General features: G+C 38.0%; 1 protein-coding gene across 1 annotated transcript; it reads left to right on the top strand.

Moving 5' to 3' along the window:
• The first annotated feature begins 1,825 nt into the window (after positions 1-1,825).
• Positions 1,826-24,599, top strand: LOC145785970 (histone-lysine N-methyltransferase EZH2-like). The gene is made up of 15 exons (XM_082597662.1): positions 1,826-2,095; positions 2,778-2,877; positions 4,242-4,313; positions 5,212-5,354; positions 5,779-5,839; positions 5,994-6,129; positions 6,429-6,588; positions 7,260-7,410; positions 7,874-7,991; positions 8,392-8,555; positions 13,367-13,574; positions 13,885-14,063; positions 17,415-17,580; positions 22,314-22,489; positions 22,913-24,599. The coding sequence occupies exons 1-15, from the start codon at positions 1,869-1,871 to the stop codon at positions 23,057-23,059; spliced, it is 2,208 nt and encodes a 735-aa protein (XP_082453788.1). The 5' UTR covers positions 1,826-1,868; the 3' UTR covers positions 23,060-24,599.
• Positions 24,600-24,878: the final 279 nt, after the last annotated feature.

A 24,878-nucleotide genomic window follows, 5' to 3' on the forward strand; every position in this document is an offset into this window, starting at 1 on the left:
TTTAGGGTTAGGGTTAGTCAACTAACCTTAACTCTAACCCTAACCCTACGCACTTAACCCTAACCTGTCGACCTAACGTCCTGTCGACCAACTGTCTTGTCGACCAATTGTCCTGTCGACCAAATGTCTGTCGACCAATCGACCGTGCACCGTTCTGTTTATGATACTTAACAAAAGCAACAAATGTTTAAACTGGCTCAGACATCAATAACCATGCTGGATTCCATTTCATGACATTGTTTGTTCAATTGCTGTGCCGAGTATCCATGGTTCTTCTGGACAACAGTACAAACTGAGCAATGAAGATTATGACAAAAGTTTCCATTTTGTCCACTGACAATGAGGACCACGTCCACATGGTACATTACAGTTGTCAAATGTATAACAATTGCTTTGTGAACAATTGCTAGAAACACAATCAAAAATACACTTCAAATGTTTTCTAGTGTATATAGTTCAATATTGTTACATTTTTTTTTTAATTTTTCATTTGTAACTTTTAACGTTTTTCTCCAAACTTTGACACATACTTTCTGTTAGAAAACACTGAGAACCATGGATCAATTTTGTATGGTAGACTTGTCACATCTTAGTGAATTTGTGAACAAAATTTCGGTTGCTGTGTATGTCAGCTTATCAGGTACTACGGCTTGCATTAACTTGGCATTCTGATGCTATATACTTCTTCTTCTTCATGCAATTAAAGAAAATTTAATACCAAACGATCGAACAAAAAGATATCGGACAGTGTAGCTAAAACACATAAAGACAATAATGTCTTATAAACTTTTTGCATAAAACGTCTTGCAAAAATTATCCATAGGTCTGCAATTGTCATTTGTCAAGCACATAATATTGCTACTGTCATCAAGAACACTTTATATAGCCAATAACAAGAAAAAATAATGATCACCCCTACTCCCCTTGAATTTTTCATTTCTAATTTTTAGCGTTTTTGTCCAAACTTTGACGAATACTTTCTATAAGAAAACATTGAGAACCATGGATCAATTTTGCATGGTAGACTTGTCATATCTTAGTGAATATGTGAAAAAAATTTCAGTGCAAATTTTCACTGGGGTCAAGGGTAACCAGGGTATTAAAAGGACCCCACTTTTTGCTTTTTATCATTTTGACCCATGTTTCACATTAAATACCTCCCAACCCCTTTAATATTTTATACTGAAATTTTCTCAGTTCATAGAAAATCCTATAAGCAACATTTCTACTAAATTTCAGCCAAAACCAATCAAAAATAGGGTCTTGGCAAGGTTTTAAAATTTTGGAAAATTTTAGCCGAGAGCTGGAAACGACCAACTTTGGATGTCTTTAACTTTTGACCTTTTAGAGTGACAATGTGAACGATGTTGTTTTTTCAATATTTGGCAGAAGTATTATCACATGTAAAAAATTTGGGTTCTTACCTAATTTAGTTTAGCAGTAATAGGGCCTCAAACATGGCCAAAAATTAAAAAAATGTGCCCCCTCGGCAGACCCCCCCCAAACTAAATGCTTCATAACTCTCGTGTTTCACAATAAATTTCACTCAAATTTTGCAGTTGTTCATTATATAGGATAGCAAAAGGATGTGTAAAATTTAAAGAAAATCGAAGAGGTTGATTTTCTTGACTGTGTGAATTGACACGGAATGGCCCTTTTTTTTGTTGAAATCGCCCCTTTGAAACTACTTGCTGAATCTGTCCCTGCATAGTGCACACACACACACACTGTTTGCTTTTGTTGAAGAAGACTGTTAGTTATCGTAAATTCAGTAATATATCACTTATTTTTGTGTATAAATGACTTTGTTCTTGTAGGTGTTGTCAGCTTGATTGATATATTAAATCCTGATAGTAATTTATGCCAAAATGTCCCAGTCACAGTTAAAAATTGATTGGAAGAAGAGGGTTCGTCATGAATACTGTAGACTTCGTCAACTTAAGAATGTTCAAAGAAGTGATAAAATTAAAGCTGCATTTGCAAACAACCTTTCTTCAATTGCAAAAAACTTATCTCAACTGAATGCACTCAACGCTGATGTGCAAGCCCAACCAATGGCGACAGACTCTTCCTTTGACCAAAACCCAATGACCAAGTAAGAAAAATGCTTGTTTATTTGCTCTTGTAGCTCAATTGGTTAAGTGCATTACTTTTTGTACAGAGAAATGACAAGATCAAGCATCGCTGGTTTCAGTGTCGTAGTGTGCACTTGGGTTACACCTTATAAGAACAGCTCTTCTCCATTCAACGGCATCTGATAGATGAAATAATTTACATACAACAATATTTCAAAATCAAGTGGAAACTTTTTTTAATCTCAGTGACCTGACCTGCTTCAGAGGTTCAAAGCCTCTCCAAGTATGCAAAGCCACGAGGCTTAAGCTCTCAAACAAGCTTTCTATTTCTGGGGATAAGGATTCCCATAATCATATTTTAAGTGAAGTGAACTCTGGTGATGTATTTTTGTTTCAGTAAAATAATCATATAATAACAAGAAAAAGTTTCTGGAAGATTAATCCTTGGCAGTGTATTTAAGTTTGCAAGCCTGTTCAGTGAAAGTCTTCTTGTGAGTACCTATTTTGCCGGGTTTTGTTGTTTAGAGAACTGCCCTTGCCCTTGAACTATTATTGCTCAACAACATTATGTATATAACTAACATAGCAATGAAACTCAAGCTTTGTCATTCTACTATTTTTTTGATGTTTTTTTTTCCATGAAATAAAGTGTTAAAGAAACGCACTTACTATGTTGTTACCCCAAGCAAATGCTTTTTGAAGGTCTTGCACTGTGAAGAGCAGTGTTAATGCCTATCGAGATCAGGCTGTTCCCCTCTACACATTGAACTCAGTTCCAAGTCTTCCAATCTGCTATACATGGGTGAGAGCATTACTTGTGTTAATGGTTATATAGATGAATATTACTGTGTTATGACACTGATATAAAAAATTTGATCTTTGCAGTTCTTATGTTTAAGAAATGCACACTGTTTAATTTTAATGCATATATACAATTCTAAAATGTAACTTTGCACAAAGAATGTAAATATAAAAAGATTACAAACTCATTACCTGAAGAATGAATTTAAAAAAGTCGGACTGAAGGAGGAAGATGCAAGGGACAGGGTGAAATGGAGAAAAGGGATTAAAACAATTGCTGCGCGGAAACAATCGGCCACCCCCACTAGTGGGGAACAAACCGACGATGGATTATAATGATTACATGATTATTCAGATTCATCTGTTTTTTTGCTGAAACATGTCACATTATACGTTTTGGCGCTTGTGGGTTTTCACGGGCCCGATGGTCGGCAACGTCTCTTTTATGTTTCTCGTAATATCTTGGGCGGTTTAAAACCTACAAGCCCCTTTCGTTTTTTACTTTCAATAATCAACATGCTGTGATTGGATCTGCTGTGCATATGACATTATGACGTAGTTCAAATGCCTCAAATCTGAATAACCCGATTCGTATCCCTGGACTCCTGCAGTCTCAATTATTTATTGTGTTTGACACTCAAGATCGCCAAATGTTTTTAAAATTTCCAGCCCAATTGCTTCTGAAAAGCAGCCCACTCCTCATAAGTGATGAAACAAGTCTAAAATATCACAAATTTGCACAAAATATAGTCAAAATCGAAAAATTTTATTGTGAAAATGGAACGAAAACAAACTGCGACTACTAAAATGTTTCCGCGAATCCAAAACAAAAGTAGCCCAATTCAGCGGGGAAAACTGCGAAACTAGCAACTCTTCTGATATTTAGGTTGCAGTGTTGAGAGGTAGCACTTAAAGTCATTTCGAAATGATGCGAGTCACTGTCCGCTTGTCTGTGTCATAACATTGTCGGGGCTTGTGTTTTGTTGCTTACCTTGCAACTTACTCCAAACTCATGCTGAATTATAGCAAGTATATACAGTATTACTTCTCGCTTTGATGGTCAGAAACACACTGAACTGGCATCTCATGTTGAATTGGTTACATGATACACCTTTCAATGCAAGGCCTACTATTTATTGAATGTAAATTAAAAAAACAGAAGCACAGACAATTTCAAGTCCAAATTTTTAAGGTTTTATTTAAAATTTGTACGTAATTTTTCTTAGAAATTTTTTATCGTTTGGAAAGCCTGTTGATCCTTCCAAAAAAGTACTGACTAATATTTTAATGATATTAATTTTGTTGTCCTACCAATAATAAAGTCTTGTGTCATTGGCTTTTGGGTCTTACTCAATATTTTTCTAGGTTCCAGTACAGCAAAACTTTATGGTGGAGGACGAGACAATTCTTCACAACATCCCATACATGGGCGATGAGGTAATCGTGTCTTGCTTTTAGCAGCCAGTGTCTTGCTAACAGCAGCCATAAGTGTTCATTAAGTTATTTTATTAAAGTCTGCAAAATTCCACTCACAAAAAACAATTTTAGGAGGGGGGGCGAGAAGGCTAGTTTGGATGAGCACAAAGTTGATATTTCGGCAGGAATGGCAGAAAGACAAATGCGAAGCTCTTGTGATTCAAACTAATAAATTTATTGTGGAGCACCTGACAATCTTTCATGGAATACCGGTGGCAAATCACTGACCTAGCCAACCAACATCACTGTAACTGTCATAGAATGTTACGTAATGAGAACGATGTACGTAAAAAATGATGGCTTAAAACAGCTCTTTTTGCTTAATGCTTAAATTATTTTCCAAAAACCAGTTGTTTTGTAACGTAAGCGTTGCATATTGAACAACCGTATAAAGTTTAAATCGACAAGAAATCATTAAATTTGAAAATGCAATTTGAATCAAGGGAAATAATCGTGTTCAAAGTTTTCACTTTGGCAATTACCATTTCACAATCCGTAATTTTACACCGTTACTCAACGTTAAATAGACGAGCTAAAATTTCCACAGCACGATCCGATTGCAACCATTGTCGCAATACATCTGGCGAAGCCAACTTTGGAATTTCAACAAAGGTAGCTTGTGTATTCACGTAAACAAACCAAAGCAGTTTTCTGACAAAGCTGTTTGTGTTGACAAAAAACCGAGGTGGTCAGACATGTCTCAGACCCGAGGGGGCGCCGCCCCCCCCCCATGCCCCCGCGTAATCGACGCCTATGCATACGGGAATTCTATCTTTCATTTGAATTCCTATATAACATTCCTTACATTTTGAAATACCACACAACAACAAGGATATCCAAACGCATATTACTTTCTCAGGTTTTAGATGAAGATGGTGCATTCATTGAGGAACTAATTAAGAATTATGACGGAAAGGTCCATGGCGATCGAGAAGGAGATTTTATAAACGACGAGATATTTGTAGAACTGGTTGACTCCCTCAACAGTCTAGTAGTTCGCCGGTATGTTAAAGATAAATTGGCTTATGTTGTGTTCAATGCTATTGTGATAAAGACACTTGTAATACTAATTTGATGTAAATTTGATCAATGAACTCTGCTTCAGATGGCTGCATAAGTTTATGATTGTTAAGAAGTTTACTTCCAGAAGAACTCGAGCTAACTTTCTGTAGGCTTTTGTTGATGACGTTCGAAAACTGCAGGCAGCCTTGCTTGGCAAAGCTTGTCGGTTTTTCTCCAACTGTAAGTCAAGTGTGCTTTTAAATATAAGAGAGAAATCCTGATAATCAATAATTTCGAAAAGGGTTTATTTCTTCGAACGGATGCAAGCCATCGTTCTGTGATTGCCTGCTGTACGACGAGACTTTTACATTAATACACTATCACTACTTCAATTTCTTTGTCATCATAACATTTTTTTGTTCAGCTCCCGGAGACCGCAAAGAAAACGCACAGTCGATGCTCACAAGGCTAAAGATTCATCTGATGTATGTTTTGATACCAACTAATTATATTAAATCTGGCATATTTCTATGACGACTAAAGACGGCCGTTTCGAATATCTTTCGTTTCAAAAAATGCTTTCAATACAACAATTCACAAAAGAATTTTTTTTATCCATCACGTCAACTAAATTTGCAGGCAGCTGAGTCCAGCACGGAGGAGGAAGAGATGGCAACATCCGATGATAACTCGTCTGGTGATGTTGACTCCTCCAACCAATTCTTTCCGTGTGATGAAATCTTCTCGGCCATTGCAGATCTTTTCCCAGATAAAGGTCTATTATTCATTGAATAAACTTTTATGAAATTTACGTTTACTTTGTGTCTACTTGTCTTTTTTCAATGACTCTGGAAGTCTGGGTAATGTTTAGTTGGTGATCTGAAAATAGATTGTTATACTACTTAATCATTGAACAGTAGCCTACCAGTATTAAATGTAAAAATCTGAAACACCGGCAATTACCAATAGCATGTGGCAGGTAGAACTCAACATAAAGTTAGGAAATTCCCGAAGCATTTGACGTTTCACCAAACTCCAGTTGCTGTAACTGTCTTTTTCTTTCACTTTTCATAGGATCTATTGACGATTTGAAAGAGAAATACAAGGAACTAACTGAAGTCTTGGACCCTGACACTCAGGTGCCAGATTGTACACCGAACATTGATGGGCCTAACGCCAAGCCTGTGCCACGGGAAAGAGCCTTGCATTCGTTTCACGAGTTGTTCTGCAGAAGGTACTTTAATAAAGAGAATCTTGTAATGTAATTTCTACTTTGTCGTAATCTTAAAGTCTGGTCTCCATGTTATGTTGGATGATGAAATCAAAGATCGGTTGCTCTCACGTAGGCTCTCAATGTAATCCCGACAAACTTCAAGACCTTGCTCCTGGTAAAATTAACAACTTTCGGAGTCAGAGGTTCAAACAAAAAAGAACTTGATTCCAGTGAAATGCAACATTACGATTTCTTTCATTCAATCTTATAAATTGCATTGTTAAATATTTTATTTGTTATCATAATTACAAAAAAAATCTAGAGGTCGTTAGTCGTGATGAGCAGAAGAACCGCTGGTTTTGCTAATGCCGTTGTCTACCATACGATTAGGGGTTCCGCTAAGCATTTCAAATCTACGGCCTTTATTTTTGTAAATGAAAAACATGGAACAAGATGTACAGTAACGCCAAGCGGTACTGCAAGACTACAAATGGCTAAACACTTTGGGGAGGAGTTTTGGCGTAATGTTTGGCGACGCATCAGCAGTTACTGTTTTAATGCTTAATTTTCTCAATTCAATTTGTATCTAATGCTTTAATTCACTTGATGGTTATACCTTCTCAAAATATTATTTACTCCACGTCAAAACACTCCAGAAATGTGGATTCAAATATCATTTTCTTTTTTCTCAGGTGCTACAAGTACGATTGTTTTCAGCACAGTCACACATATCGTCCTCCCATCAGGGCGAATCGAAGAAAGACACATGACGTCCGAGTATCAAACGAACCATGTCAGAACAATTGCTACTTCTCCCTGGATGGCGCTTCGGAATTCACACTTGTGAGTGGTTTCGTCCAAACAATTTTTTTTTCAAACTATTTTATCTTAAAGATTTACACGACTGAACGATTGGTAAATTGGAGTTTACGATTTTCCGACGCTGTGTCATATTCTCGTGCGTTTTGCCTTCGAATCGAAGCTATAACGAAACGAAATGGTTTGTAATCCGAAATAAAACGAATTTCGAAGCAAAAAAGACAATGAAATCGGCGTCAAAGCGAACTATTTGTGAGAATGGGTTTTCGAACAGTGAGATTGTCTACCAAGAAACTGTTTATGTTACATTTAAAGAATTGATTTGTGATACAAAACTTGAATATCGCGAGAAAAAGGACTTGCGTTGTCAGACGAAAAGTACTGCTTCTGCGAGCAAAGAAAAACCTTCTCGCCATATTTAATTTAAATTTAATCATCTACATATACTCTTAACGGGATGTTGTTATCTGATGTGGTGTACTTACAGTTCCATTACAAATCGTCGGTCGCAAAGCATAGGAAGCGAATGGGGGGTACAGGGAGCAACAACGGAAGTAGACCTGGCACTCCTACTCCCAGTGAAAGTGAGACAGAGACAAATGAAGGTATTTTAGTGTTTCATCTATTGGTTAGTGGTGTATTGTGAACTAGCACAGCAACATTTTTACAATTGCTGCTTGATTTTGTGCATATGTGTATTGTGTAAACTGTAGAACTTTATTAGCCTTCTTTACTGTTTTTCAAAATCTCTCTTTTTCTAAATCTTTAATATTCGCTACATGGTGAAGGCAAATTGAAGACATAGTTTGTTAATTACATTGTTAAAAGTAAAATTTTTGCTGTCAGCTTCGTGCACAGAAGACCCTCACCACCGATTTAAATACGACGTCGTACTCTCTCATACACTTGACAAATGCTGAAACTCTTAAACTGTAGACTCAGTCAATGATTGCAGATGTTTTTATATTATATTTTTGCGGATATATTTGTAATTTGTCGTTTTAGAACGTGACAGTTCCAACTTAATAAAGCTGGAAGACTTACCAGAAAACTTGCGGAACGTGCAGTTCGACGGAGCTGAGTCCACACTGTTTCGCGTGCTGCATGAAACGTACATGAACAACTTCTGTGCCATTTCTCAACTTATTGGCACTAAAACGTGCCAAGAGGTACGTAACTGATAAGTCCGTTTTTGCCTTGATGCAAATACAACCCTGAATCTTGTATTTGTATTTGCAAATAAGTTTTTATAAATCAAAACAGGTGCATTTTTCAATGCAGTTTTCTAAGTCATGTGAACATGCCTTAGAAAACAAGATATTTTGCAACATCAATTTTTAACGAAAAAAATTAACAAACGTGGTAGATTATGCAATATGCATCTAAGAGAAAAAAGTGGCTCGCAGGTCCTGACCATTTTGGCTTTTCCAACTTGCGGTCGATCGCTCTAATCAAAAGTTTCCGTGAAGTGGTGCTCGCGAGTTGTCGCAGCTTTGATGTAGTCGTGATCAGTGGCATGATGTTTTTCGTACAAATCTATTGACTTATTCGAGGCTTCAAGTGTGTGCACACCGCACTGGCCTTTCGCCATCTCGGCTCAATTCATTACGATGTTAACAGTGCGATTAGTCAACAGGAAATGACGATTGCGTAACTTCTGCTTGAAATCTTTTATTGGAGTGACGTAATCACTTAAACCCAAAGTGCCTTCTAACGTACTCAAGTGAATTTCGCAAAGCTTAAGTTTTGCATTGAAAGATTAATGAGTGATCTAACTTGTCGTCAGTGTTGCAGTGTATGCCGTCGGTATTTCAAACCGAGTTTTTCTGTGACTTTTTTCCTTGGGGGAACCCGTTGAAGCTCTTGGTTATTTTCCTGCCTGTCTTGAGTGACATATGTCGTCTTACCTACGTTTCACAAATCGGTTCTAATATCACACTTGGCTACATCAAAAAATGTAAAAATCATATAACTACGCAATACTTCAAATATTCGTTTGGAGTTCTTTTCCACAGATCTACTGAGCTTCAGACGTCGCTTGTTATGATTTTTATTTTATTTACTTTATTGTCTGCATCACATGATAATTTACTCATTCTCCGAATGCAAGAGTTTCAACTAATTCCGTTGGCATTTCATGTATTGCTGCTAGTAGCATTATTTTTTAACTCGTGTGTTAGCAGTACTTCATTTTCTTGAAACAATAAATGTATTTTGAATCTATCCACAAATACTTTTGATAGCAGTACTTCATTTTCTTGAAGCAATAAATGTATTTTGAATCTATCCACTAATACTTTTGATAGCACATATGTTTTTAAAAGTTTAATCTTGTGAACAACGACGCAACATCTCGAGTTCATTCGTGAACAAACAGCTTTAAAGAAAAGGTTTGAGCCAAAACCGGTGCCGATTTGTTAAACCAGCACGCGAGTGTTTTGCCTGAATAAACTGTCCTATTTCTAAGTAGTTTTTTCGTTTTTTTTTAAACCCATCACGTAATTTCTGCAACAGTAACATACTATTCAGACAACAAATTAATCGTTTTTTACATCGATTAATGTAAAAGTGTCGGATTTTGCTGTCTGAGAAACGATGAATGAACACAGGTTATATCTGCGGTTCGTTTCATGTTCTCCGCCTATCTCGTTTTTATGTTATGTGACAACCAAAGGTCTTCTCGTAGCGCACCAGCTACAGGTTAAATGAATGCGAACAGATTCGCAACACTCGTGTAACCTGCAGACGATGGAAATATTTGGTTAACGCCGCAACTTAAACATCGTTTGTGTGGATGAATCGAAACATTTGTTAGCTCAAAAGACGAAGTTGGAATTGTTCAACACCACACCTATTTGACCATCCCGTACTGGTCATTGCGCCATTTCTATTTATAAGCCTCTACTCAAGACCGGCGTTACCGTAACTTAAATTCACTAAATATACTTGAAAAGAAAAAATTAAGCGCTTCAAATAAAGAGATCTTTTACTTTGCGTCATGTTTCGTTAAAGTAATGTTAATTTAAAGGTGAAATGCATTCAACGCGTGACAAAACTGCCAATAAAACATAAATATATGAATGTGTTTCCACTTATGGTGTGAGTACGTATTTCAGTCGTCCCATATCTGCTCGCTTTGGACATCACGAACGTGACGCAATTCTCACAACGGTTTTGTTTCACAAGCACGCGGAAACAATCCATCATTTGTTACAAGCATGATATCGCTAAATTTGATCTCAAGCCAACTCTGTTCTCATTTTCCTGCATATTTTCGTGAAGTTAGTCATTTTAAGCCTCCACTAAACTAAGCATCACCATGTATAGTCGTGATGTTGGGCTTGCTGTTACCTATCATTGACACTATCCCGTGTATTTCCGTGTGATGAGGTCACTTTGAAAATTTCACCCCAAGAGGGCGACTATGAGTGACATTTAACGGAAAAAAATGTGTGGCGACATTGTCCGTTATTTTTGTAAATACAAACGCCTTGCTTGCAGTGCATAGTGGTTGTTATTTTCCGCCAATTGCGGAATTTTTAAACGCGGTGATTATGGCTCGCCCGATAGAACAACAATTCCCAGAGAACAATCGAGTCATTCAGCCCCCGATCGTTCATTGGCATGTGGCTGCGTCGTCGTGACTAAACCCACGACAAAAGTGCGTTTTCCTCGCTTTGCATGCAAGCTCTTATTCAGCAGTGACTCACGGGCTTGCAAGTCAGCATGTCCCGGTTTGGTCATTTACATCACTTCAACGTTGCCACTCGTGAGTTGTGTGTCAAAAAAAAACAGCTTGCAAACTCAATTTGACACACTTTGCATTATGAGTTAATTGATCAGCTTTGTGACAATAGCCATCACGTCAAGTTGAGCAATTTCAGTATGAGGTAATTGCTTAGTTTAGTGGTTGTGTCATGTTATGAAAAACAACAGATCCAATTCGCGCAAACAAAAAAATCTATCCTTTTATAATGAATACAAAGGTCGATTTTACTTTCACCACCCTGCAGTTTTCATCATTTCTATCTTGCCCAATCCTGTTTTGATTCCCAGTCAGCAAATCGGTCCCCTCTTTTACATTGAATCGATGTCTAAATGGGTTGATTTTGCTGAATGCAGCTAATGTCGAAAATGTAAGCCTCATCAAAGGGGGCTTTTTAGTGGCTCAGCATTTTCTGCACCTAAACTGGGAGGTAAGCAGTTGCTGGTTTCACTCATCTTTTGTACTTTTAGTAGTGATAAAAGTGATAATAGCACTACTGTTATACCTTAATCTTACATGCGTGATTGTGATCGGTGAAGACTTATTTTGTTTTCAATGTGTTTATATTAGATATTTCACTTTTTTAACGTATATATTGTGTTTTACTTTAGTTGTTAAACAAACAAAAATTGTTTCTAAAATTGTCTCTTGCTTGGTCATGGCTATTGCGTCCCGGACAGCAAAATCCGCCACTTTTTGATCTTTTCGCATTTTCACTTTTTGAAAAATGACGAATTTTGCTTCTGTAGTAAGATATTCTCACGCGGCAGGGCGTTGTGCTGTAATCCCCGTTGAAACTCCCTTGGAATTTGACGCCAAGAAGGTCTTTAAGTGTAGTTTGCTTGTTTATTTTTATACAATGATGTAACAAGTTAATTTCATGAAGACATACCATACCCATGCTGTCATTTGTGCGTACTGCTACTCAATCAGCAAATCAGTTTTTTTACATTTATTCAACGCCTGTGGACGTTTCACCAATGCAAAAAAGTACTGAATTGCTGGTTGCGTATCAGCTTCTTGATTGTTTCCAGTTGGAATGCGTCTGGTTTTGCATATTCAAACCATTCATTTCGGTTGCGTATTGTCTAACAAATCTCAAAAGATTTCATTCAAAAGATGTTCACTAACACTGTTTACTAATGAATATGACATCACATTTTATGTTAACATTTGTCCCATCAAGCTTAGTCAGTGTAAGAAAAAGATAGTTTAAAGTTATGTTGCGATGTTGTTTGTTAAAAAATAGCAATTTGTTAAGCTGTTTGAAGGTAATCCTTCCTTTCCATGAAAACGGGGTGTAATTTAACGTGTTTCGTGTTGCAACTTCGTTATTTTAGTTGCAAAAGTACATCCCCTCTTGCTCACTCATCACCGATTAAGTGACGATGACTTTCATATCAATAGGCGGTGTTTACAAGCACACCGTGTACTGGTCATTAATTACAATAACCGCGTTCTTAATTTAGCCTCAATTCGTCTCGATCTTGAACACGAGAATATCTTTGATCGAATCAAATAATTGCCATTCTTTTGAAGTAAAAAACTTTAACAACAACAATGACCAAGCGTTTCTTTTCGGCTTGTTTTTACATTAGTTTTGTGTCTTTTATTTTATATAGTTGCTCGTATCAGGCGAATGCTCTGGATTTTTTGGATAATACGTTTAGAAGCGTGCTTGTTCTTGAATTGTTGTAATTGAAAAAGCGCTAACAAGTGGTCTTGAGTGTCTCTCATTCTGGATGAAGACTTCTTTGTGTGCTAATAACTGATGTCATTGCGAGAACGAATGATGTCATTATTAGTTACTTTCATTTCATAATTGCTTGCTTTAAATAAACGCAAAAAAATATGTAAGGGATGACATAACATTGCAGTAGCCATCTCATATCCATTCTAAACGTTAAAATTTCTTTTACTGACCGTACTACCTGAAACAGTAAACACAATGTTGTTTATCATGTGTCTATGCCATAAACCTTCTATAAAAAATAAAAGTCATGGTTTTAGCATGAAGAAAAGGGTTAAGCAGTGTAGCTTTTAATTTAGCTGGATGCATACCGGATTTTCAGTCGCAGTACTATCACTGACACCTTTTATATACTACTTATTGCTAGAAAAGATAATGATCCTAATATACCCAAATGTTTTAGTATTTAACATTGACCAGCACTAACATCAGAAATTCCATGGTTTTATTTTTCGTTTTAACAGGTTTTTGCCTTCGCTTTGCGAGAGAGTGTTACTCTCTCCACCAAGCCTCTGAACACAGTCATGTCCATAGACAATGAAGCTACTGAATTATCTCCTCCAAAGAAGAAGAGGAAGCATCGGTTGTGGTCACTGCACGCCAGAAGAGTTCAGCAAAAACGAGACAACTCCAGCAGCCATGTCTACAACTACCAGCCTTGTAATCATCCAGGTAAGATGCCGATCTTCCAAATCATGTTTAACAAACCTTGGCATCAATTACGGCCTCGGAAAACATTTTCTTAAACGTGTTTTAACGTTTTATTGACATTTCGTGCACTATAAACTAAAGAAAGCCTGATGCCACTAATTTCTGAACTGAAGAAAATCTATCTAGTAACTTTAATAATATATGTATACCGCACGCGGTATTTTTCCCTCTAATAAAAATCCTTTTTTGCATGACGTTTCTTTAGTACTTGGCCGTTCTTTGAACGTTTGAGAATGAGATGTTGATTTATTTAATAATCTTGTTTTCAAAGGCCAATCTTGCGATAGCAGTTGCCAATGTGTATCCTTGGGAAACTTCTGCGAGAAGTTCTGCCAGTGTGCCTCGGATTGCCACAACAGATTTCCTGGGTGCCGTTGCAAGGCACAGTGCAACACCAAACAGTGCCCTTGCTATCTTGCTGTTCGGGAATGCGACTCGGATCTATGCACAGTACGTACCCTACTACATTGGTTCAGCGTCTACATGTGCTATAGGCAGTTAAACTATGTTTTCCACGTAGTTACTGTGAACTTTATAAACGCTGAAATGTGTTTTATTTGGCCGATTTGATTCAAAAGCTCCATACAGTCTACAGTATAGTCCATACAACTTATACATTACGCCGTTGAACATCGAGTTTTACGATTTCTTGATGTCAGTATACAAAGGCACAATTGTCTAACTTGAAATGTATGTTATTATCTCCGTTTCCACTGTTAAGCTAATTGTCCAGAAATAACAATCTTCCAAGTGAAATTTTCGATAACGGTTTTAGTGTGTGTGTGTGTGTTTTCTGCAGTCCTTTTTCGGATACACTTTACAGAGTTGTTTGTTAGTCAGAACTATATTCACCAATAGTCTAAATAATAGAGTTTTGTTATCTCATTTCCGACAACAGCCATTAACGCTTTTTAAAAACACTTTTCCAAAGCCCTGTCGTCTCAAGGCAGATAACCATCGTTGTGAACACACAACCGTTTCTGACTCAAAACACCATTCAATTACGCCTAAAGTTGCTTCTCTCAAAAGTTGTGAAGCTTGCAATGGGCCATAAAAAGCGTTGTGTTGTTTGTTGTATATAGTGTTTTGAATGTGAATTTAAATATGAATCACCTTATCACAACTGTCGTGTCCAACGAACGGATTATTAACTTCTATGATGATTCGCCGATTTGGTTATTTCTCAAAGCCTTCTTTCAAAATTACAAACTCCGTAGACTGTTGTTCTTATTTCAGAAACTAAAACTTACTTTTTTACGCAAAACTAACATCATGAGCCGCAATATCATCGAGTGTGGACTGTTATTGCTTTTACAAGGACACTATTAACGGATATAGGCAATTTCTCGTTTTAATCTGACGTATCCACGTGTAACAGTCATAGAGATAATATCAATCCAAATTTAGCCGCCCTGGCCTCACTACGGTGCACCAGGCACTAGCCAAGTTATGTCCTGTCCAAATACGTCGTTGCGCCAAGCTTGATGTTTCCGTCATAAGAAAAGTCGCGACGTTACCACCTTAAACATTTCACCATGAAACAATCTCAAAGTCGCGGATGGATCAGACTAACACTCATTGTAGAAGTTTATTGCACTTGTAAAAATTGCAGGGCTTCCAACGTTTTTTTCAAAACTGTCTAGTTTCGTTTTTTCTTTGCGTCATGGTGTTCGATTCTTCGCGCCATGTTTTCCAGTAGTTTGGATTTTACCTTGTTTGTTTTAATTGTCTTTGCTTGTTGTAAAGCAGAGAACCAAAAGCGTTGGTTTATAACTGAAGCGCGATAGGCTCTCCACAGCTTCACTTTTCTACTCACTCTTCAACCATAACGTCATAAAATATATCTATTAACTCCTTTTAATAGAATGTGTAATGTGTATTAAAGTGTTATCGGTTTGCGGAATTTAACTCCCTACTTGGAAGAATTTTTAACTAAAAAACATCACATCGCTTATTACCGCTTTGGCATGAAACCAAACACAAGACACAGTCTACAAGCCGCACACGGATGAACGCGTGTTACCTCTATTAGACCCACCCCCCGTGGCGTGAAAAACGTGGCAGAACTACGTAGTCAGTTGTTGGCAGATGCGGTTGATATCTTTCGTACGCAAAACTTTTATGTAAGCCGTTTCCTGGGTGACTGTGGTGGTTTGCTTTTTGTTTTTCTATTTCACGAAGATGTGATGTCACGCAGCAGTGTAAATAGACGTGTGAGTGAAAGTGTGAGCGGCAGATACGTCCATCTGCGAGGTGCTTTCCGCGGCGCATGCGGTTTCATGCGCAAACTGTGAAATGTCAAACTCTGCTTCTGACATTCTGAACCAAACCCGACGTACTTTGCGTCACGCCAACGTCACATTTGAAAAGATGATTTAATGTGGTTTTTGACGCTTTGACGCATTTCTTATTTTGACGTCAATTTCAATGCATTTGAGTTTGTGCTACAATAACAACACGTCGTGATTTCATTGAGGTGAAAATCTCACCGAGAGGTTAGTGAAGCGCTTCAATTAAAACATAAACTTTTAATTTAGACTCTTTATCTCTGTAATTGCTGGTTGCTTTTGACGCGATAAAAAGTCGTCTTTTATCTTTGCGATCAAACCGTAGCTACAAGTGCGTCTCGTGTGACGAACATATACTAATGTCTCATTAATTTTGTCGCCCTATTATGATCGCCACCTGTATTACAAAAGCGCGATTGGTGTCATGAAAAAAATTCCCACTCTCATAAACAACTTTAAATAGTTTCACCACCTCTAACAGAACGCTCACTTCACCTTCAAACATTTAATTTCATAATTGTATCATTTTAATTGCGCAATTTGAAGCGTGTCATTTGATGATGTCAGTTCAAAGAGTTTCGATCCACAATTTCAGATTACTACTTGAGTGCTGGTTGAAACTCCATACTCTAAGTCTAATTGATTAGCCTTGTTGTGACATTGATTTACCGTTTCATACAACACTTTTCACCACAGGGCAAAGTAGTTCTGGAAAACACTCACGGAAAATCCCACCAAACCCTCTGTTTTGGTCGTCGTAGTTACAATTGAGTAATTGACTACAACCTCTTGTATGATGCTGGAGTTGTGTGGTTATGGTTGTGGAGTGACTTTGGAATTTCGTATCATTACATATCCCAGCACATCACGTAAATGTAGTTCACAGTACAATGGCAATTACTTCAAAATTGTATGGCAAGTGCCAAAAATAATTCATAATCAGACAAACCTTTATGTCTTCGCAGCACAGCGACGGGTTTACAAAGACTACAAATTGACACAATATCTTTCTGCAGTGATAAAAGTTTTCCTGAAGCACTTGCTCTGTGTCTGTCACGGCTCGTTTTATTGTGAAAAAAGAACTTTTTATATGAATTGATCCTAAGTGTTTGTTTTTTACTGCAACATTACATAAATGCCAATTGTGTGCAGTAAACCGACTTGGCCTCTCAAGCCGCTTTGTTTAATCTCTTAACCCGAATCTTGCCTTCACTTCAAGGAAATTTCAATAAATTCTCACGCATGTGCAGAACACGAATATTTTATCAGTGTCTGCCTTGTCATTTGTCATATTCTCAGCCAACAAACCTGTACTCATTGATTCATTTCATATACGTTGTGGATGAGCACTCAGTTTCACACCTATACGATATTTAAACGCTGACCACACTTCCACAGTCGTGAAGCTACATGTTACTTGCGTCCATTCAACATCAGATACACGTTGATGTAAGACGGAAATTAAAGCACTTTTTGCCATTTGTCCAATGATTGACTTATCATTGACTTTCAGCATTGTGGGGCCGATCAGTTTGGTGAGAACGCGTCCAAATGTTCATGCAAGAACGTTCTAATACAACGTGGAATGCACAAGCATCTTCTTTTGGCCCCCTCAGATGTCGCCGGGTGGGGGATATACATCAAAGAAGGCGTCGCCAATAAAAATGAATTTATTTCAGGTAATTAGCTTTGAAGCGGAAAAAAAACCTTAATCTGCAGTTTGAAAATATGAATTCAATGCTGCTTAAAGAGCTACGTTTTTCAAAGGATTTTACTAGCCTGATATTTTGTATCTAAAAGTGTTGTTTGTAATTTGATACTCAAACTAACACAATGTTGTCGTTTTATCCAATTGTCTCAGTTTTTCTGTTTGATGATTCATTTAAGTGGTAGAGGGAGTTTTGAAACTTTGACAACTTAAAATTCATTTTCTTAATCAATTTGTATTGTTAACGCTTCACCATAGGCGCCGACTTTTCAAAAAACCTTGGGGGGCGAGAAAGGTGATGACGTCTTAACCATATTACTCAATTAAAATAGTCTTTGTTTAAGCTTACTGTCTTGTCTATATTGACACCTAGGTCGCAAACCGAATTTATTAGAGCCGCTGCTTGAAACGATTCAAAGTTTTACGCATGCAGTACGCCTTATCGTAAACATTTTGATATTGTTAGCTCATAATTGGAACAGTTGGAAAACAAGCCGATTCATTTCCTTTTCGTGCGAGTGAATAACAACGATCAAGACAGTGAAGTTATCGAAATAAAACGCAAAAAATCATGATTTCAAGCAGAGTGGAAACCCGCTATCGGTTTTATTTACCTCGTTTCGCTCGTTCTGCTAATTACTTACCTTCAAAGCGTTAACAACGGCGAAGTGTTTTCTCTTCTGTTTTTTTATCGTATGTCTTAATAGTCTATTATTGAATACCGGTAGTGCAGTTCTCTCATAGTTGTTGATGTCAGTGGCGTAGCCAAGGGGGGGGTTTTGGGGGTTACAACCCCCCCCCCCTTTGGCACGCGTGTGACGTCACTATATTGAGAATGATGCTTTCAGTTTAAAAAAAAATTGCCTAATTTTAAACAAAATTGCATTAAAAGAGCGAGTTTTGCCAATACCAAACATTCAAACATCTCAGCCAGGAATTAGCAACAAGAAAATACAGAGACTTAGCTTTTTTTCCGAAAAATGCCGAAGAAAACATGATCTTATCCTTTTGCTATGCTACTGGACAGCACCATTTTACAGGAATATTCATACCCACATTTTTGTTGAAAATGCTCTCAGAATGCACCAAATTCAAAGTAATTTTTCAAAATTTTCTGGGGGAGGCCCCCCAGACCCCCCGCCGTTGGGTGGGCAAAACCCCCCCTTTCAAAATTCCTGGCTACGCTACTGGTTGATGTATATGAAAATATACACATCAATACAGTGCTTATTGAAGCAAAACATGGATGACAGTTTTGAAAAATGCATTTTTTCTTTAAGCTGTATTCACGTAATTGTTCGTTGTGTCGTAGTTTCAACTCGATAAAGTTTGCTAACATCGATTTCATGTTTGAAGTCACAGAAAATCTCACGGACGTTTGGATAACTCGTGAAATGAGAATGAACATTCAACCTCGCATTCGCTTTTTCGCTACCACGCATTTTGACTTTAAAGTTGCTCCTCACGCGCGGGAAGATAAGCACTGTGACTGTGAGCATTGAGCATGCGCAATTTGCGCATCTCAGTAGTAATTCACGTTTCAGAGAAAGCCATGCGATCAGCTGCTGTTTTGCGGGCAAGAGCAACGTAGGCTGTTTTTCGCTTTTGGCATTCTTTTGTCCATTTAAAATAAATGATGTAAATCTACTTCGCCAAGTATTTTGTCTTTGAAACACCACTTGTAATAGCCATTTTTGTTGCCCCTCAACCATAAATTTACGGGGGGCACCGGCCCCCCCGGAAGTCGGCGCGTATGCGCTTCACTATTTGAACGCTAAACCACGCGGCATGACAACTTAAGGTGCGTCTACACGACGACTGTTTTCTTGCTTAAGCTAGACAAACTTCTTGTTTCTTTAAGTTAATCGCAGTTTGTGCCGCTTACTTTTAAGAAAATGGGCGAGTAAGCGAGCCGTCGAGAAAAAATACGCTCCAGAGCGAAAAACTGGGCGCTTAAGTGAGTTCTCTTGCTTAGAAATGTTTTTCCCGCCAAAATCTCAGGTCTCCTCTCAGCTCAGTATCCAAACAGGGCAGGGCAGTATCGTTAAAGGATTTCGTTAAGTTTTGATCCCAACCCGTTCTTATTAATGTTGCGGGCTGAACTGGCGGTGACCGTACTCAAAATAGCCCATAGAAAGCACAATATTTTCCAATTTCAAATTCAAAACAGGATCTCAGCAGAAAACCATTGCCATTGTACACTGGGTAATAAAAATAGCGGAGGAATGATCTTGCTGGTTGTTACCAGTCACCCACGCTGACACGAAATTCTGTTTCCAACATTTCAACCTCACTGAGGTGTCTGAATGCTTCAATAAGCAGTAAATTGCGGGTTTGCATCCTTCGCTTTTTGCAGCATTTTTTACACAACTTCTGGGAAGCCATGACTGAAAGACTGCAACAACTTCAAATGGTTAAAGAACAGTCAGTTGCTTGGTCTACTCTGCTGTACTTTAGCGCGAACTGCTATGCTTTGGCGCGAACTTTTTAAAACGTGACGTCATTAAGGATTAGATACTCACGTGACCGCGATTCAAGCGAGCAAAATCTTCGTCGAGGTTGCCAGTGTAGACGAAACGAGCTTAATCACTAGCTTAAGCAAGAATTTCTAAGCAAGAACACTTTCTCGTGTAGATGCACCTTTACAACTTAGAGCAACTTGCTTAGTTTAGTAGTGCAGTGTTTTTCAACCTTTTTTGAGCCACGGAACACTTTATGTATTAAAACAATCTGACGGAACACTAAACGAAATTATATAATGATCAGTGTTGTACGTTGACGCCGGCGTCAACTTTTTGTTGACGCTGAGGCTAGCGCCGTCAATTTATTTTTCAGTTGACGGAAGTGATAGCGCCGTCAACTATTTTGCCGATTTTAAGCGTCAAGCGCTAAGCGTCATTTTTTGTTTTCATGGAAAATCTCGTTTCACAATAAGAGTTTCACAATATATTCTGGCCATCGCGACTAATCCGAATTACCGGCTTTGGCGTTGGTTGGAATGGCTCCCTGGAATACACGCGGAAGAAGTTCGCCAAATGGTGATCATCACCCATGTATTGAGAGCGAGGGATCAGAGACAGAAAGCAAAAAATCCATGAATGGCATCGCGGACGTTGAATATACTTTATTTCAAGAGCTCTATGCCAATGAAAAGAGCGATGTTGGTGCAGTGGACCTCGTTAAAAGATTTATACATGCTAAACTATCACAGCACGCTTGGAACAGTGATACCTTTCCGACTAAACGTTTTCAACTTGTTTTTGAAATACAACACACCAATAGGCTACCAACCAGCGCTGCTGTGGAACGCATGTTTTCACTTGGAAAGGACAATATGCGCAGGGAGCGGGGGGGGGGAGCGGATGCCCCCCTGCCCTGAAATTTCTGTGGATAGGGAGGGAAGAGGGGGCAATGGTGCCGTTTTAAGGTCATGTAAGCTACTGCACACTTTGCAATATAACAATTTATGCTATTCGCTTTTAGCCTAATTATAATGTTCTATTTTTGCCTCAAAATAATATTCAAGACACAAAATTCTACATCACAGTAAGTTATATTACATCATTATAAAATAGCATGATGCCCTTCCGTGCCATTGTTGTTTGTATAGCGGACACTTGTATCATTACTCGATAATGAGCTGATAGATGAGCATTATCGCTATATCTTATCTTAAAACTTAAAAACAAATTGGCCTTTCAGCAACAAAAGTGCCCTTTTTTCATACTCTTGCCCCTCCAGTCAAAAATCGCTCCGGCTCCCTTGAATATGCGTCCCAAACGCAGCAGATTGTCAGACAAACGTTTTGAAATGCTTGTTTTTCTGCAAGGAAATAACTAATAGGCTGAGCAGCTAATTACAATAGGCCTACAGTCTCAAAACATAATATCTGCTCTTTATTTATAGCTATTGTTAGCCTGAAGTTGGTTGAAATATTTCCGTTTTATGAGACGCTGGCAAAAAATAGCGCTAGAAATTAGCGCTGACGCTGACGCCGTCAATTTCTTCAAGAGCTTACGCAGTCCTTTACGCCGTAAAGTTTTTAGGCAATTCGCGCTGACGCCGTCAAATTATCTCAATGACGCGTACAACACTGATAATGATACAATAAAACAAACAACACAACAACAGTTCATTTACTTTAGTTTTTGTCAGTGCGATATCTGGGCCTGTTCGGATGATCACAAAGTTAATATTCGCGCAGAAATTGCAGAAGACAAACGCGAAGCTGTTGTGATTTTGATTTTCGACCGGTGTTAAATTCGGGAAAGAACAAATAAAGCCATTATTATCTTGGCTTTTTTATTGTTCTGAAAAAAAATCGAAGAAACATGAAAAAAGCCAGACAAACCTACTGTCATCTAGCACTAGTGCTATGTAAGAGTTTTACATGATTACGCTATCAGTCACTACTGTAGCATGTAGGCTACACTCGGCAAATGGTGTATTATTTGCAGATAATAATTAATTTGTTTTCAAAAATTTTTTTAGACCAATTAGGTGAAATTGGATAATTTCACACGGCACACCTGACGATCTCACACGGCACACTAGTGTGCCGCGGCACAGTGGTTGAAAAACACTGTAGTAGTGGACCGTCAACACCTACAAAGCATAAAAACGGCTCTTAGATATTGAGAACCTGATTCATAACTATGCGTTATCTAAAGCTTATTGCTGTTTTAACTCTCCAATGCAACACAGAGTATTGTGGGGAAATCATCTCCCAAGACGAGGCCGATCGACGTGGGAAAGTCTACGATAAATACATGTGCAGTTTCCTTTTCAATCTCAATAACGACTTTGTCGTTGACGCAACTCGCAAAGGAAACAAGATCCGTTTTGCCAATCACTCCGTCAATCCCAATTGCTATGCAAAGGTGTGATTAAAAAATTCTTTTCCGCTTAGCAAAGACATAACAACAGAAAATACTTTTTTGACCTGTTTTTATATCGGGCTGTTAATAGACAGGCGTTCCTTGAGTTAAGAGTTAAGACTGCTCATTTTCATTCGTTTTATCTCATGTTATGCTTAAGTCTAATGACGGGTTCAAAGTGGCTGTTTAATTGCTGTTATTCTCCAGCCAGGAAATCAGTCTTTTTACGTTGAATCAACGTCTGCTGGCGTTAAATAATGCAAAAAATACTGATTTTCTGGCCGTTATTGGCTGCTTGCTTACCTCGTTTCTGTAATTGTCATTTCAATTATACGAACCACATTATTTCTGCACTGAAAAATAAGTAACAGTGGCAACCGCAGCAGATGAAGACAAGCGTCATTGTTTCTTTGCTCTCTCTCTCAGGTCATGATGGTTAACGGTGATCATCGGATTGGAATTTTTTCAAACCGACCGATCCAAGCCGGAGAGGAATTGTTCTTCGATTATCGCTACAGCCAATCGGACGCCATCAAATACGTAGGAATTGAGCGGGAAATGGAGGCCGCATGATGGATAGCTTTGTCAGCAAGCAAAATCTGTTCTTTTCACATGGATTCTACGTCTGAAGATGTTGAACCAATGTGAAATTGACCAATCTTGCTGGTTGATGCGAAGGTTTGCACTGTTTGAACTCTATACGAGTTGGACATTTGAAACGACTACTGCTTCGAGCAAGAATTGAAGTTTGCTGGTTGCGACTTGAACCAGAACAAATCCAGAAGACGATTGTCTCTGCGAAGGTGATCCACCTACTTAGGTAGTGTTAGCCTTTCCATCACACAGTGCCTTTTCACCGTTGCCAGTTTTTTAATTGTAAATGCTAAAGCTTTTTTGTTCACGTGTGAAAAATGAATTCTTCAAACCATCTCCAACTGACGAAACGTTGTTTTTATAACGATGCATTGGGAATTTGTAAAAAATATTTTTAAGTTTGTACCTCACTGCAAACATAGTTTAAAAAATATAACGTGTGGCTTTTAAAACTACAATTGGTATGCTCATAATACACTGCCTCATGGCCACACTGCCTCATCAAAGTTGACAATAGCATAACATGCAATTTATTTTGTATATAATCCGCTCCTGAATTTGTAGAAAAACGGATTTACAGAAACTTTTTAACCTATTTTCACTCAGTGCCGCGAAACGACTATTTTCCTATTACTTATCGCACACTTATTGCATTGCATTCCCGGCTTACTGACTTCACACGGTGCTTCTAGCAATCAAATTGACATCATCCTCATTCCTTGGCTGCCATGTTAAGGTGGCTATAGAAATTAAGAATAACCAGTGACGCTATATATTGTAACTGCCATTATTTCTAAAGGGCCGAGCATGTTAACAAAGAATCATAGCCCCCAATTGCAGGTTGTACATTTAGATGTTTTCTTGCTGTGTTTCAATGCAGTGTTTGTCTCGTTATTTGGTAACGCCCAGTCTCTGTATGTAATCTTGTATGAAAATAGCCGAGATTTTCACGAAGAATGATGTGATTTTTTCCTCTATTGGAATAAACGGTTTCCCAAATCAACTCAATTCTCAAAAACAATGCTTGCAAACCTTGAATTTATCTATTTCCATACAAGTACGTGTGTTGGCATAACAACGACTGAAACTTCTTTTGTTCTCGTATCTCTTCAATTACACATAACCACATGCTTATGTGAAAGGAAAGACCTTGAAAACAACCGCTTTTTGGCACAAAATAATTAGCATTGTCTTATTCTAAATTTTGTTACGGGAATGCTTAAAACATGCTGTTAGATGAAAACACAAAAGAACTGCCGGTTCTACGTTGAAAATGCGTCACAATAAAGTTGCTGTGAATACATGGCATTTGGAGGAGATCTAAGCCCACCTGGTTTTTCCCACAGTGTGCTATGACGTTGCATATAGGATAGACGAGGATGGAATTTAGATGTCTACAAGCAATATTTAACATTCGTTCCACCCTGAAGGTTTACGAAGCCCAAGAATCCATGCATCATCTGGTTTCCAGCAAAAAACGTCCTTTTTACATTGATTCAACGTCTGAATATAGTAAATCAATGTAAAAATAGGACTAATTCCTTGGCTGAATTGAACCCCATTTTGCCTGAAAAATATCTCATTGACTGTGATAGACTCGGCAATCGTACATTGTTGAGCATTACGTATTACGTAACCAAATTCATGAAATGCCCAAGTTTTTCTTATTTCCGTGTCAAATTCACAAACTGCGCTTTTTACAGGCTTTCCCTTGATTTGTCTAAATTTAGAGTTTAGAAATAGACAAACATGCTTTATCTCTTTATTTGATAACATTTGCACCATAGTTCACGGTATA

This window comes from Aplidium turbinatum, chromosome 16 (genome assembly GCF_918807975.1).
Source record: "Aplidium turbinatum chromosome 16, kaAplTurb1.1, whole genome shotgun sequence".
NCBI classification, from domain to species: Eukaryota; Metazoa; Chordata; class Ascidiacea; order Aplousobranchia; family Polyclinidae; genus Aplidium; species Aplidium turbinatum.